Source organism: Aythya marila, assembly GCF_965140915.1.
Source record: "Aythya marila genome assembly, chromosome: 24".
NCBI lineage: Eukaryota > Metazoa > Chordata > Aves > Anseriformes > Anatidae > Aythya > Aythya marila.
Window position 1 is genome coordinate 6,453,877 of NC_139065.1, and position 15,206 is coordinate 6,469,082.

General features: G+C 47.7%; 2 protein-coding genes across 3 annotated transcripts in view; one reads left to right on the plus strand and one right to left on the minus strand.

Annotated features, from left to right (window-relative positions):
• Positions 1 to 229: 229 nt before the first annotated feature.
• Positions 230 to 7,435, minus strand: ETV7 (ETS variant transcription factor 7). The gene is made up of 8 exons (XM_082778748.1): positions 7,310 to 7,435; positions 5,155 to 5,272; positions 4,736 to 4,900; positions 4,348 to 4,455; positions 3,460 to 3,651; positions 2,458 to 2,600; positions 2,004 to 2,104; positions 230 to 1,111 (listed from the first exon to the last, which is right to left on the minus strand). The coding sequence occupies exons 1-8, from the start codon at positions 7,313 to 7,315 to the stop codon at positions 1,000 to 1,002; spliced, it is 945 nt and encodes a 314-aa protein (XP_082634874.1). The 5' UTR covers positions 7,316 to 7,435; the 3' UTR covers positions 230 to 999.
• A 509-nt stretch (positions 7,436 to 7,944) lies between these two features.
• The window catches only part of KCTD20 (potassium channel tetramerization domain containing 20), a 35,059-nt gene continuing 27,797 nt past the window's right edge, over positions 7,945 to 15,206 (plus strand). The window contains exons 1-2 of one of the 2 annotated variants that reach the window (XM_082778373.1): positions 7,963 to 8,016; positions 8,623 to 8,686. The gene's annotated coding sequence lies outside the window, so the exon portion shown is untranslated. Of the gene's footprint in view, positions 8,017 to 8,622; positions 8,687 to 15,206 lie in introns of both variants that reach the window. The other variant, XM_082778374.1, reaches the window with a different exon arrangement.

Consider the following 15,206-nt stretch of genomic DNA (forward strand, 5'->3'; position numbering starts at 1 on the left):
AAACCCAGGTGTCCACAGGAGTCAGTTACTTGCAGTCTGTTCATAGAGCTGGTTTTCTGGGTAAATGAGGAAGGCCTGCATTTCTCAGTTTCAAAACTTCAACCAGAAAGATGTAGTATTTTCAGCCATGCAGAGTCACAGGATTGTATCTCCTCAACTGAAAGCAATCTGAAACTATCACTGGATAATTTCAGATTTAAAAATGCATGCACATTGCTCCTTCCAGCACTCAGCAACAATACCTGGGGTTGCAGGTATTCCTGTTTCATTCTCAAAGTAAATATCATGTCTGACAATAAATGTGATTGTGTACATTACTGGCCTGTTTCTTGTCACATTATTTAGTTAGCTACTTACAAAAAGCATTATTAAATGGAGTGAAAGAGTTAAAGGGAGTCAAAACAAGACAAAGTGCATAGCCTGAAGTTCCAACCAGGCCTGATCCAGGCAGATACTTCAGCTCATTCCCATCCTTACCCACAGGAGTAGCTCTACAGGAGGCAGATTACAATCTACAGCATATCTGCAAGGTAAGTCTGATCTCAAATCAAGGGAATATCTCAAATTCAGAGCAGCACGTCCACACTCAGGGTCACCACTTGCTTTGGCAGATGTTCAACCCAGAGCACATGCTCCAGTGCTCTTTGCTCGACACATCTTGCTGCAACAACCAAGAAGTTTTTAGCAGCACATTTGGACCTTAAAGACAAGCATCAAGATTTACAGAACAAAAATATCATTGTCTCTGCCAGAGGAGGAAGAAGCAGTGAGCAGAAGACCAGCACACACTTTCAACTGTGCTTTCTGGGCTTGGGGATAGTTTTTGGGTGTGTTTTGCTGGTGAAGCTCCAGAGATGTCACAGCTATGGCTCAAGGCAGGTTTTGAAATTCAGGACCACCTCTGTGGCCTTCTGTCCAGGAGAGCAGGAGATGCTGGTTCTCCCCAGCAGAGAACAAGTCCCTCTGCAAAGCACTGCAAATGCAACCTTCAAAGACTTCCTATGATGAAACCTCCAGTGGGTCTTCTTTGAGATCCTCATGGTCCTCATTCTCCAGCTGCTCCAGTTTGCTGGATTTCTCATGGACAATCTCCCCAGGAGTCTTCAGAAATCTGAAATCCATTTTAATTGTTTTAAGTGCATGTCCAAACCAGGCTGCAAATACTGGAGTCCTTGCCCTCACCAGCTGAGCTCTGCAGTTTACTGGAGGGTGTCTGACATCCCCAAGACAGCTCTTGCTTTGCCCTCAGGATGCATGGAGCCCACAGAGGCAAAGCACAGCAGACATCAATCCAGCACTGGCATTTTAAGCTCAGGATAGTCCCAGAGAAGCAGCCAGCACTGAAAATGGGAGACTCCTGACTTATTTCCACCTCTTCTATTCAGAGGTGAACTTCAGACCTGATGTCAATGGAGAATGGGAGGGACATGTCCAGCTCAGATGGGCTCAGGGACATTTCCACCAGCACCAACCGGACCCCACCAAGGACAGCAGATGGAGCTCATCCCTGGGCAGATCGCTAGCCCACAGGGAGCAGATCAGATGGGATCTGGATCACAAGCATCCCAGCTCCCCACTTGTACAGGACACAGCCTGGATGCAAACCTGCCAGCGTGTTGCATTTGCAGGAGAGGATATAAAGAAAGAAATCAAAAAGCAACCACTGAGGTTTTACAAAATCAAAACCAGCCCAAGCTTTTTATCTCAACATGAAGGCCTGTTCCAGCTCTCAGATAGATGCACACAGCTGCTGTTGGATGCCTGTATGCACAGCAGCACGAGACCAGCTGGGAATAGCCCCGATTTCCCCTCCAGCACCATAAACCCAGAGGACAGCCCACATTCCCATGCTTTTCCCCAGACATACAGCAAAGATGCTTCAACTTCAGCTCAGCTCAGCTCTGGACCATCAAGAATCCATAGAGATGAAGCAGCTGGCAACATCTGGAGCACTGCACCTTCCTATGCCCCATCTACACTATTTCTCTGATCTGTTTTCTCACCTGAACAGCAGCTTCTGCCCCGGCTCCTTTTTGATGATGTTAAGTTTGTAGTAATGTCTGAGTGCCCGTGACATCTTTTCATACGTCATGTTCATCCGGTTCTGGAAGGAGAAAGAATTGCAGAGGTTGAGTAAAAGCAAGCACCAACATCTGCCTTGAGTCTGTCTGCAGGAGGAACAAGTGTAGGATATTCAAGGTGGTTTCTTGGGCATTGCAAGCATTAGCATGGGTCTCTAACCCAAGTTTGCTTCTAGCTCGGCAGCTACCATGGTTTGCTTTTCAGGGGATGATATCGTCTCCCCCTTTAATGACCAGGAGGTTGGTGTCCCTCTGTAGCCCTGTGCCTGCTTTCTGTCTCGTCCTCCCCAGTCCCTATGCCATTGTCTGTGAAGACCAGGTCAGGAACGTGACAAGAAATCCCAGAAATGACAAGTTTCTTCTCAACTGCATTTACCTTGTGGTTCCCCCAGAGCTGGGCAAGTCCATTTGGGTTAACGATGCGGAAGACCTTGGCTTCCTTGTCTTCCCACTTGATATAGGGCATATAGCGGCTGTCAGAGAGGAGCTGGTATACGTAATCCCACAGTAACCTGCAATCTGAGAGGTGGCACACAAGAAACAGTCACAAAGCTCACACTAAGGCACTTGTGCTCCAGTGGAGGTCGGTCACCAACAGGATGTTAGCAATAATAGTAAATTATGTATACAGTAAATGTGTTAGCAATGATAGTAAATACAAGAAGAGCCCAGAGCTCATGTACAGCACTTTTATTGCTTTTCAGGTACTGAGGTACTGAGAGATGCACACTGTACTCAGCTTTGGTGAGGCCGCACCTCGAGTACTGTGCTCAGTTTTGGACCCCGCACTACAGGAAGGATATCAAGGTGCTCGAGTGTGTCCAGAGAAGGGCAACAAAGCTGGTGAGGGGTCTGGAGAACAAGTCTTACGAGGAGCAGCTGAGGGAGCTGGGATTATTTAGTCTGGAGAAGAGGAGGCCCAGAGGAGACCTCATTCCACTCTACAACTTCCTGAAGGGAGGTTGTGATGAAGAGGGGGTTGGCCTCTTCTCTCAGATAACTAATGATAGGACTCAAGGAAATGGACACAAGTTGCGCCTGGGGAGATTTAGATTAGCTATAAGGAAAAACTTTTTCTCTCAGAGTGGTCAGGCTCTGGCATGGCCTACCTAGGGAGTTGGTGGATTCACCATCCCTCGTGGTGTTCAAGAAGCACCTGGACAAGGTGCTATGAGATATGATTTAATAGCCTAGTGGGCAGTATTGGTGATAGGACAGTTGGACTAGATGACCTTGTAGGTCCTTTCCAACCTCATGTTTGTATGATTCTATGATTCACACACTGACACACGGAATAAATAGAAGGAAGACAGATGGGCAGATGGGATGAAGCACAGTCTCATTTTCCCAAGGAATGAGGCAAAAAAATCATATTCACCTGCAATTTTCCCATCCACTGGCGCTGACAGGGCTGTAGGAAATGAGCAGATGGAATCTGCCCTGCAGCTGCCCTCCAAGTTGTGATGGGAGAGGTTCAGGGGCTCCTCACGGCTGCGGGATGAGGACAGCTCTGTGTGACCCAGGCAGGATGAAAGAGCAACCGGGGCAGCCTCCACACCACAGTCCACCCCTTCAAGAGAAAAACCCATGCTACGTTATGGTGGGTCTCAGAAAATCTTTCAAAGCCCTGAAACAGGCAGAGAGGGCAAGCCTGGGGATGACCTGGGTCAGTTGTCAGCCCAGGCACCAGCCCAGCTGGATAAGGCAGGCGCTAATAAAAGTCCAATGCTCTTCCAAGGCAGAAGCAATAGCAGAATGAGCTCCAGAGAGATTAGAGGAGGTCCAGAGGTCCAGAGAGATTAGAGGAGGTGCCAGGTGCAATGAAGGCAGGATGTACATTCCTTAAAGGAAAAGAAAAGCTAAAATAAAGGAATATGCTGGAACACAAGCATATGGCTCTCTTTGAAACTGACCCTACCCAGCTACTGACCCCACCAAACCAGACCCTAACCTGCTGATAGACTCCCTACCCTGGCCATGGCCTTATGTGGTCACCACAGACTCACCTAGTGACCACCAAAAATAATTCTTACCTGTAAATTGATCTCAGACCTGCTTGTTCACTGTGAATTTTCTCAATGACCTGGATTTTGTTGGAGCTAGCTGCTATCATCATGTATGTCCTACTTGCCTTGCTTAGGTACTGTGAGATGGGTTCAGCTGGCTGAGCTTCAAACCCCAGGTGTGTGCTGACGTGACACCCAAAACGTTCCTGGTAGCTGAGGGAAGGCATTGCTTCATAGACAGCCACCATTCTCCATCATACCTTCCTCTGTGGTCCTGGCCTCTTGGAAAGGTGAGTTCAGCAAAGGGCTGCACACCAGAGCTCTTCTTTGAGTCTTAATGTACTGGAGTAATTCATATAACACATCACCTGCAGGGAAGGAATGTGAGCTCAGATGATGATCTTGTTTTATAGTAGGGACTCTCTCATGTAATATTGTTGCTTATATTTCCTCAGTACTTGCAGAGTAAGATGTTATTCCCCATCCCAAAGAATTTGTAGTCTATCTAGTTAAAGGAAAGAGTTTTTTCTCTGTCTCCAGCACCCAACTGGCCACACAGAGCTAACACCAGCTCTGCCAGCAACCATTCAGCCCACCTCAGCCTGTGCTGTTCTCAGTCCTCATTCACACCCTTCTTCTTCATCTAACCTGAGCTAGGAGCTCGGTATCTGAAGTCGTCTTTGGTAAGGATACACAGTGCTTTGCCATTCATTTCAAAGTTGCTTTCTTCGGTTTGTCGAAGGGAATACTCTTTCTCTGCCCATCTGAGCCAGTGGATGACATCGTCCTTGCTCCACAGTGAGGGCTGGATTCCTGAAACAAGGGGCAGTCCCATCCTCAAAACTGGTGAAGGGCAGTGTGGAACACAAATCTTCTCCATCACCAAACTACCCCTCTAACATGGACCAAAATATCCTCAAGGAAATGAACCTGGAGGATTGGCCCATTTTATATCCCAGCCTAGACAGCAGGGATATAGACAGTGGGATGCCACAGCTGTGCCCACCATGTCCCACCCTGTGGGAGCTCCCTTTTAAGCAGGGTTGACGTGCCCAACAGCTACTCACTCAGCCTGCCTGGTAGCCTGAAGATTTCCCCTTCACTGATTGCTGTGTGTCTGGGGTGGTACTGGGGTGGTAATGAAGCTGTAACAACCGAGCTGGAAGAACCAACTGTAACCTTACCCTGGGGAAAAGAGATTAAACACATCAGTGGGTGGAAATTCCCAGCTGTCCTGCTTTTGCTTTGGAAAGACCTCCACCATGGCAAACACTGCTCAGACTGTTTCTATCTGTTTTCCCATAGCACTGTGATGCACTATCTGCAGCTCCTCTACCAGCCCCAGAATGAATCTCTCGTTGCCCAAGACAGTGTTAGAAGCCAGAGACCCCCTTCCTCTTTCTCCCCTTCCTTTCTTTTTTTTAGCAGAGAGACCTGTCCTCATCCAGGCTGCAAGTGTGGGCTCCCAGCCACCTCTGTCCCATGGCTGCAGGGAAGCAGAAGATGAAGCCAAGACTGGCAGACCTTCCTCTGATGCTCACCAGATGCCTGCAGTTTTAGGACAGTACTTCAGTTCTTTAGAGTTGTGAAAATTAAGCTTAGGTTTTTGTCTTGAAAATGCCTTATGAACAGATCTCTTATTTTTTTCCCTAGTTGTCATGTGGACATTAGTGGAAATAGCCACCTCACTGGGAGACAACCATTCATCTTGCTCTCCTGCTGTCAAGTTCCAGCCCTCTCAGCTGTTCATTAGGGAGCCCCCCAGCCTCTCCGAGAGCTGAGATGCTCCCGGAGCCCTCAGAAATAGTCAGCACTGGAGGGAAAGGCAGCCTCAGAACCTCTGCGGGGCTGGGGAGGTGGCATTGCCCCCATACTGCCCTCACACTTCCATCCGGGAAACTCCAGTCCTGCTTTCAGCCCTATCTGCATCTTGAAATATTACTGGCAGCCACGCAGATAACGTTTCCCCTCAAAAGTCTATTAACATGAATCCCAGAAATTGCTCAGCATCATTCTCTGGAAAATTAAAAATTTTGCATGCAAATGTTATTTTCTGAAACAGTTGCCTACTCTGGGTGCTTCAGTACACCCTCAGGCAGATTTTCAGAGGTGCATAAAGCAACCGCTTTGTAAAGGAGCTGAGCCCTGGACTCCCAGGGGTGGAGAAAATCCCAGTGCATACTGAAAGTAGGCAGTGGTGCTTGGGCACATCTTAACTGCGAAGCTGGTGATCCCAAAACAGGAGCATGGGGGACAGGAACCGAGCATGCTGTCACCCCCAGGGCGACAGTGCTTGGGTCACATCAAGGTGCCTGGAACAGCTGGAGATTCCCCAGGTTCTTTCTACTGACAGAGTGCTTTGTATTTTGGCATTGTCAACAGATGACTATGAGGAACTATGTTAACTGCTCAGTCTTTTTATGAGAAACATGAAGAAGAGCCGAATCACTCCAAAACTTGATCTCAGAGGGTGATGGTGTTTTCCTCACCAGGACAAGCATCAACAATTTTTCTGATAGTGGTGAAATAAATCGCTGCTAGCTGTTGTGTCTGAGCTGTTGATCTTAGCAAAGCAAGAAGTTGTATGATATTGTATGAGGACACCAGAGAAAAACCAGTGAAGATTCTGAAGACGCTTTATAGCAATGCAAACAGTTTCGGATTCATTATAAGCTTTAAGCTACAAGAAAAATAAAAGTGAAAGAAATTAGCCGTGCATTTTGTCCAGAGCTGCCTGAAAGAGGTATTTTAGTTTTCTCCCATTGGCATCATTCCATTACAACGAAATTTACTGGAAAAAAATCAGGTGCTTGATACTTATCTTGCTTCTAAAGATTTCTAGGGCAAAAGAGACACGTTCTTGTATTTTATTACTTTGCACCGATTCTTTAATATTGTTGGTTTGATGGTATTTGTTTCCTGCTTAGCTGTTTTCAAGCATATTTCTGAGATGGTATTTGTGTGCTTCGAGAGGAAATATCGTTCTCAGAGGTTACAGAGCAGGAGCCCAGGAGAAGAGCGGTGCAAAGCAGGCACAGGTGTGCAGGAGCAGCACCCGGATCGGTGCCGGCCGGCAGTGACCGAGTGGCCCCGCTGCTCCTGTCTCTGCCCGGTGCGGGAAAGGGCGGGGGAGGGGGGGGGGGGTGGTGTCTCCGCCGGGCCTTCAGGTGCCCCTCAGCCCCAGCGGCGAGCCCGGGGGGAGTAAGGGCTGCGGGCTCTTACCTGCATCCCCGCTGCCGCCGGCTCGCCGCTCCCCGCGGCGGTGCTGGGCGCTGCCCCGGTGCCCCCGCGGCTCGGCGCTGCCCCGGCCCCGACACCCCCCCGGAGCTCGGCGCCGCCCAGGTGCCCGGCGCGCGCGGGTCGCGCTCCTGCGGCCGCTGCGGCTTCGGCGCGATCTTTCCGGGAAACGAAATCGAAACGAGCCGGGGCGCCGGGAGGCAGGAGAGCGGCGGGGGCAGCGCCCAGGGCCGTGTTCCCCTCCCGCCCCCCCGGACCATGTCCCCGCCACACCCGGGGGCTCCCGCTCCGCCCCGGGAGAAAGTTCGGCTCCCGCCGCTGCCCCTTGGCCGTGCCGGGCCGTTACCGGCACCGAACAGCGCCGTCGGCAGCAACAGAGTCCCCCGGCTCCCCGCGACCCTGTGGGCTCCCCCGCGTCCCCTCTCCCGACCCGCAACACGGTTCCGGGGAGGCCGGCCGGGAGGAGGTCGGAGGAGGCTTCCGTGTCCCCGGGCCGGGGACCGCTCCCATGCCCGCTTTTCCCCTCCTCCCCTCGGCGACCGCCTCCGACCTCGGCCGGGCCGGGCCGGGCTGGGGAGGGGCGGGGGAAGGGGCGCGCCCCGCCCCGCGTGCACCGGCGGCGGGCACCCGCAGGCGGCCGAGCCCCGCCCTGCAGGCGGCGGAGGGGAGGGAGCGGCCGCGGCGGGGACGCGGTGAGCGGGGCTCGGGGGCGGCGGCCTCCGCCGTGCGTTGGGGGGGCTGCGGAGGGGTCTGCTCGGCGCCCTGCGGGTTCCCAAGCGCCCCTCACGCGCCTCTCGGGGCTTTCGGGGCCGGCTCGCGGGCCCGGGGGAGCCCGGCGCGTGGTGGCGGCCTGCGCGTCCCCGGCGGAGCGCCGCTCGCTGGGGGCGCGCCTGGGGCCTGCGGCGGGGGCGGCCGCTGGGGGGCTGAGGGTGCCGGCCGGGCCCTGCCGAGCCGGAGGCCCGCGAGGCCTCCCCCGCGCAGCGCCTCAGCGGGCCGGGACCGATCCCCGGCGGTAGCGCTGCGTGCCGACCTCCGCCGCGCGTTATCCCGTTGCCCAGCGCTCTGTGGAGGCCTCGGGCCGTGCCCGGTGCCCGCTGGTGAAGCCGCTGCCCGTGCTCCTCCCCCCCCCCCCCCACGTAGCAGGGAGCGGCCTCCCCAGCCCTGCGCTCCGGTGCCGGCTGGGCACGGTGCTGTCCCACGCGGGTCCTGGGGCTGTGGGCTGGTGCGTTATTGTTCTTGAGGCGTGCTTTTAAGCTTGAGTCTGCCTTCCCTTTCCTCTCTCCTTTTTGGCCCTACAGTGCTCTGAAAGGGAACAGGAGTTTCTGAGGAATGTGGGATTTTCTCCTTGAAGAGGAGCAGTGGGTGAGATGTTGGCTCTGCTTGCGGGCACCTTTTTGTTGTTGTGAACCACCCTCCCCCCTTTTAATCCCATTCACTCTCTTTATGCTGCCTTCTCAGTGACCTTAAGCTGTTCAGGAAAGGAGTAGCAATAATAATACTGAAATACTGGACTGGGGGTCTGAGAACATGCATCACTTTGAAAGATCACTTTGAATTGCTTTACTAGGGTTGCTGCAAACCCAAGTCCCATTCCAGCTGTAGGTTATGCCTTTAAAGAAGAAAATCCCCCTGTGTTCCACATGTCTTCTTATCCTCACCGCAAAGTCACAATCCTTCCTGATGGCATTGCCAGCAATCACAAACCATTAGTAGAAAGGAGGTTGTACATGGGGAATTAACTGAAAGATACTGTTCTTGCTTTCAAAGTGTGTCCTTGTTTAACCCTGTCCCTGAACTGAGAGTCACTGAGACTTTGTTGGTTATAAATACTTCTATCCTCAGTTCATAAAAATGTTTTTATTCACGTGAGCTTCAAGATAGTGAGTTATTGGGCAAAAAGCTGCAGGTTAGTATGTAAGCAAAGCTCCTTGTAGGTGTTGTTAGTTATTCTTCAGACTGGATTTATTCCTGTTTAGGAAAGCAATCATAGTTCAGTGAAATAAATGGAGTGATGCTGTTTACAACTTGTGTGTATTTATATCACTTTTACAAAGCAACCTGTGTATCAATTACTTATACTGGTGCAAATATTTTCTGTAATAATATCCACACGAGAGGGTCTTCTATGGTTCTTAGGGTTCAGATGGAGCAGTTTATGTAGACTAATCATAAGTGAAACCTGTATATAAGACTATGTCCAGAATTATTTGAGCTTATCTTCATGAAGTTAAAAGCAGGTTGAAGTAAGTTATGCTTTAATGGAAATAAACGTGTGCTGAGTTAACTAAATTGGTGTTTGTTTCAGGGTAGACTTACCTTATTTGCAGCATGTGAAATGTTTCACAATCTTCTTTAGTGCCATTTTTTGTGCTGCTTGTGTTGAAGGAGATGAGTTTTATGTTTTGGTCTTAAAAAGAATGTTCTTTCAGATAGGAGTCTATGGAGGAACCCTATTACATTAGCTCATTTAATCCTAAATCTGATCCTATCTTGGTCTTTTTGTGGTGCCTTCGTGTCTTTGCATGTTCACTCTTGCCTCCTCAGAATCCAGAGGTGCTGTAACCATCTGCTTTGAGTTTTTTGTTAAGTATGTTGTAAATGTTTTTCATGTGGCTACGCAGTCTGTCTTCACAGGTCATGAGAAGTAACAGTAATGCCTGGTTTTATTACTTGATGCTTTCAGCATGAAGTTTGGGGCATGTTAGGATGTCCTTGTTGCTTGAACTCATTTTGAACTCATACCATGTGCCCATGATGACCAGCCAAGTGTTTGGTTCACAGTATAAGAGCATAATCAAAGGAAGCAGGCTATAATGTTGCTTAAAAGTAAAGATATTAACTCCATTTCAAAAACCTGAGAAACTCCAAGTAGAAAATTTGGATGTTGAGAAAAGTAAATAATATTTCAACCATTGTGATGAATTTGTTATAAGACTGCAGTGCTGTATAGCAGTTAACACATTAGTCCCCTTTTGCCAAAAGATGTTATCACATAGAAATATCAGCCAAGAAAGAGGTAGCCATAGTACAGTATTAATAATTACATCGAAGTTGCAGTCCAGTTATGAAGATCCCTGCATGATGATAGGCCAAGTCAGCAGCCAAATAGCTTGTGAAAGGAGACTTGCAGAGCTACCTGAAATAGCATCTTCCCATGCGGTCTACTGTAGCTATGTATCATTGCTAAAAACAGTTTCAGAAACTCTTCCTTTTAGTAGAAAATAAACTACTGCTTAATGAATGCAGAGTGGACCTCCCTAAAACATTAGCTTGGGAACAGACTCAGGGACTGCTGTGTTCTTAGAGATCCCAGAAGAACATGCAGAGGGCAGACAGGTAATGAACTCTTTCCAGGAAAAGTGCTGAATTGGTGCCTGCTGATAAAGGCCATTTCAGCTGTCTAAAGGATCTCAGGATTTTTAAATGAATTGTACAATAGAAAATAGTGCCAGGTATAATAGCAATAGTGCCAGGTCCTGCACCTGGGACTGGGCAACCCCGGCTACTCATACAGTCTGGGCAATGAGACACTGGAGAGCAGCCCTGCAGAGAGGGATCTGGGGGTTGTGGTTTACAGCAAGTTGAATATGAGCCAGCAGTGTGCCCTGGCAGCCAGGAGGGCCAACTGTATCCTGGGGTGCATCAAGCACAGCATCACTAGTCCATGCTAGGGATTGTCCTGCTCTACTCTGTGCTGGTGTGGCCTCACCTCGAGTACTGTGTGCAGTTCTGGGCACCCCAGTACAAAAAGGACGTTAAACTGTTGGAGAGTGTCCAGAGGAGGGCGACGAAGGTGGTGAAGGGCCTAGAGGGGAAGACGGATGAGGAGCAGCTGAGGCCACTGGGCCTGTTCAGCCTGGAGAAGAGGAGGCTGAGGGGGAACCTCATCACGGTCTACAACTTCCTCGCAACGGGGAGTGCAGAGGCAGGTGACCTATTCTCTGTAGACACCAGTGATAGGACCTGCAGGAATGGTGTTAAGCTGAGGCAGGGGAAGTTTAGGCTGGACATCAGGAAGAGGTTCTTCACTGAGAGGGTGGTTGCACACAGTGAAGTAGTCACTGCACCAAGCCTGTCTGAATTTAAAAAGCAATTGGACTGTGCACTTAGTCACAAGGTCTAAACTTTTGGGTAGACCTGTGCAGTGCCAGGAGTTGGACTTGATGATCCTTATGGGTCCCTTCCAACTCAGGGTGTTCTATGATTCTATGAAATTAATTTAGCTAGAGCATGAGTTCATTACTGACTAGTTCAACCCATACCCAGACAAGCAGCATAATGCATTCTTTTCTGTGGGGAAATGTAAAGGGATGGGGGAGCTACTACCATTTTATCTGCTTTATTCATAAACAGAGCTAATTATGAGTTCAAAAAATTCCAGTTTAATAAAATTAGCATTTTCTGCAGAAATTCTTGCAATATCAATTTGGGGGGGGGGGGGGGGGACTTCGCTAGATAAAAGCCCCTCTGATTTTAGGTTTCTGATTTGAGCATGACAATTGCATAGAGCCTGTAGACTAGCTTTTGCCAAGGTTAGTACGATTTTGAGTCCCCAGCTTTTGGATGGCCTTGCTGTACAAATTGTCATCTACTGAATAGCCTCCTGGTTCTAAAAAACTTTGAAATTTTAGCTTCTGTCCTGTAGCCCAGTTTGATCCCATCTGCATTCTGTGAATCTGAATCTCCTTCCAGTGTTTCTGTCTTAGTGCCTGTATAAAGAAGATAGAACTTGTAATCCAGGTAGCTCAGATGGGATGATTCCAAACCCCTGTGCTCCAGGATAGATATGTCAGCATGGCTGGCTCATGCAGCCCTACTGTATCCTGGGGAAAAACAGGATGACCAATGCGACCAGTGAGAAAGAGCTACAGGAGGGACTCTAGCCAGCCTGCAGCATGGTGGGAGGCACATCAGCAGTGTGAATATCAAAATTCTCAGTTTTCTGAGATGAGGATGTGTAGTGGCTGATCTGACATCCTGATTTTGCAGACACGTGTTCCCCAGAGCCCACAGCTAAGATGGAGCCCTGGGATATGTCAGTGCATGCTGGGAGGGAAGGTCAAGGAACAATAGATTTCAGCATCGAAGATATCCTGCTTTCCAGAGGAGGTGCTTACAACAGGAGGCTGGCGTTGAGGAAAGTACTCTTGTAGTCTCATGTCTAAAAGCAGTGGGAAGCTTGTGCTTTGGAACTAGTGACTTGAAGAAGACTGTTGACCCAGGTAGGCTAGATTGTAACACAGGAGAACCACAAATGCAGTGCTAAGTGTGCTTTTATGTAAGTATTTTTTAGGAGTCTGTTACAAGGAAATAGTTGCAGGTGCCGAGATTAACAGAAGTCCTGGGACTTGCTTCCCTGTGTCTCATTTAATCAGGCAGATTTAACTTTCATGGCAGTTTATCCTCTCTCTTGTTCAAGTTCTGATTTGTGGTCAAGTTCTGATGTGCTCTCTGACCTGAGCAGAGATCATATGCTGCAGCCTGTGTATTTTTTGGCTCCGCTTCTCAGAATGCATAAGAGAGCTAGCTAGCTGTTCATGTGCACAGGCCTGAAACTGAGAATCAAAACTGTCTGCCAGTGTCAGAAGAGACATTGAATGTGGCCTGTACTCACGCAGATGAGAAATTTCGTCTTCAGTGACCGGTTTATTTGTTCCCTGGCTTTTGCCCTCAGAACAATCTCAGTGTGCAGCTATTAAAAATGGTATTAATCCTGCAATTGTTCCCGATAGTGGGAACACTCAGTCATTGTAACAGTTTTGCTACTGATTGTGCAAATATAGTAATTCCCTTCTGATCTATAAATTGGAACAGGTTGATGGTCACTAACAATAGGATGTATACAAACTAGTCAGTTTTATTTTGAAAATAAAAAAAAAAATTATTTTGAAAATAAAAAGCTGCTTGGCATATACTACTGAAATAGCCAGAAGAAAAGAGGAGGAAAAAAAAAGGGGAGTGGGGGAGAGGGGTGTCAGATAAACAGAAGTGAGAGTACAGTTGTGTGTCACGTCTGTGTTTGCAGTTTGTGGACGAATAATACAGGTTAAAATTTGATTAATCATACTTTCAGTGGCAAGAGCATATATGACAAGAACTGGGAAATGTGTGGTTACCAGCTAGGTCTCATAAAACAGTGCTGTGTCCCTGACCTGTGTATTGGGATGTAGTAATTTAGTCTGTTGAATCGGAGAACTTGCCAAAGGAAGTGCAGCTTGTCAGCTGTGAGAGTAGCAGAACTGAACCTTGTGCCTAATACTCATCACAACTGAGTGCTGCAGGAATGTGCAAGTCCAGTGGCAGTCTGCTTTTGTGATGACAGTAATAAGCAGTGTGTTATAACTAGTGATCACTGCTGCCTCATAATGCATCTTTTATGTAAAGCTTTGGCAATATGTCTTTGAAAGATGCACTAGGCAGGCAAAAACAGCAACACCATTTCTAATAAATGAAGGGTTTCCTTAACAAATATAATTCTGGATCTAAAAAATGCCATTTGGTCCCTTGGATTCAAGCCTTGTGGCTCACTCTGCAGGGACAGCAGCTGGTCATGTTTCCTGAAATTAATCTACGAGCCCACATTATGCTTTAGGGTTCCCTGTTAACTGCATGTGCCCCAACTTAAGAAATTTTCTGTTTACTTACTGCTGACGTTATTCTTTTCAAGTGGTATCTGTTTCATAACTTCAAATGGCCACAGTTTTCACTCAGTGTGTTTTTGATAACTTGGAGAAAGTGTAGTAAAAGATCCACAAATCAGGTAAGCAGGAAAAAGGCAGGCAAGAAGGCAAACTGTTCCCATTTGCTCCGTTGCAGTGGCTGCACAATTTTTGCAGGAAGTCATAGTAAGACTGGAAATTAGCATAGCTGGGTAAATTTTACCCAGTCCTTTTCCCAGTTCATATGTGTTTAATGTCATCTGCTAGATCAACATAACTGGAACAAATGAAGGAGGAAAACAGAATAAGGAAGCCTTAACCTTTGTGTAAATTGGCCAATTTCTTCCTCCTCTGGGTGGGTGGGAGATTTAAAAATCATGACATCCCTAATCTTAACCACAGAAAAGGTTACATCTTCCTGGAATGTTACCTACTGTAGTATTTGGTAATTATGAATGAGTTCTCTAATCCATTGACAGAAATGTTGTGGCAGGCACTTGCAGACCTCCTTGTCATATAATGCTGTGTGATAAGACTTCCCTTTATCAGTTGTTAGTGCCTGATACAGGCTCAGCAGATGGAAGTTTATGATAGCAAGGACCTTTTATACAAATACAGTTTTAAAAAAGACTGTTGTATTTATTGTGAAGGAGCTTAGGAGTTCTTGAAAAACTTGCCTTATTCATTGTAACTTTTTTTCAGGAAGCCAACTAAAGAATAAAAACGAAATATATAGATTATTTAAATTTTAATAATAGTTGATTTCCCATTACAGTTTTGATTTGTTGATCTGTAGAGTTTCTGTAGTATGTATGATTTTTTTCTTCTACTAACTGTTTTCTATAGCATCTACTATATTTTTTTCCTTTCAGAGAGGCCAGGTTGCAAATGGGAAAAATAAGATTATTCTGTGATCTTCAAATCAGGTCATGCAGTTATATTTGTTAAATGGTTTAATTTTTAAGTAAACCACCTTGAAAGCTCAATTTTTTGCTAGTCTCCACAGTTTCTATGAGATCAATTCTTACAGTGTGTTAATTAGGTAATATTTGAGTCATTTTGGACTAGACAGATCTTAGCTTTGACCCCTCATGGTGCTTATCTCTGGCTTAAGCTGTGCTGCACAGCAGTTTAAGCCTTCTTTTTGACTGTGATTGAAAGCCATTGATTTGGATGTTGCACTAGTGGAGGAAAAATATTGGTCACACAAATTCCTCAGGCAT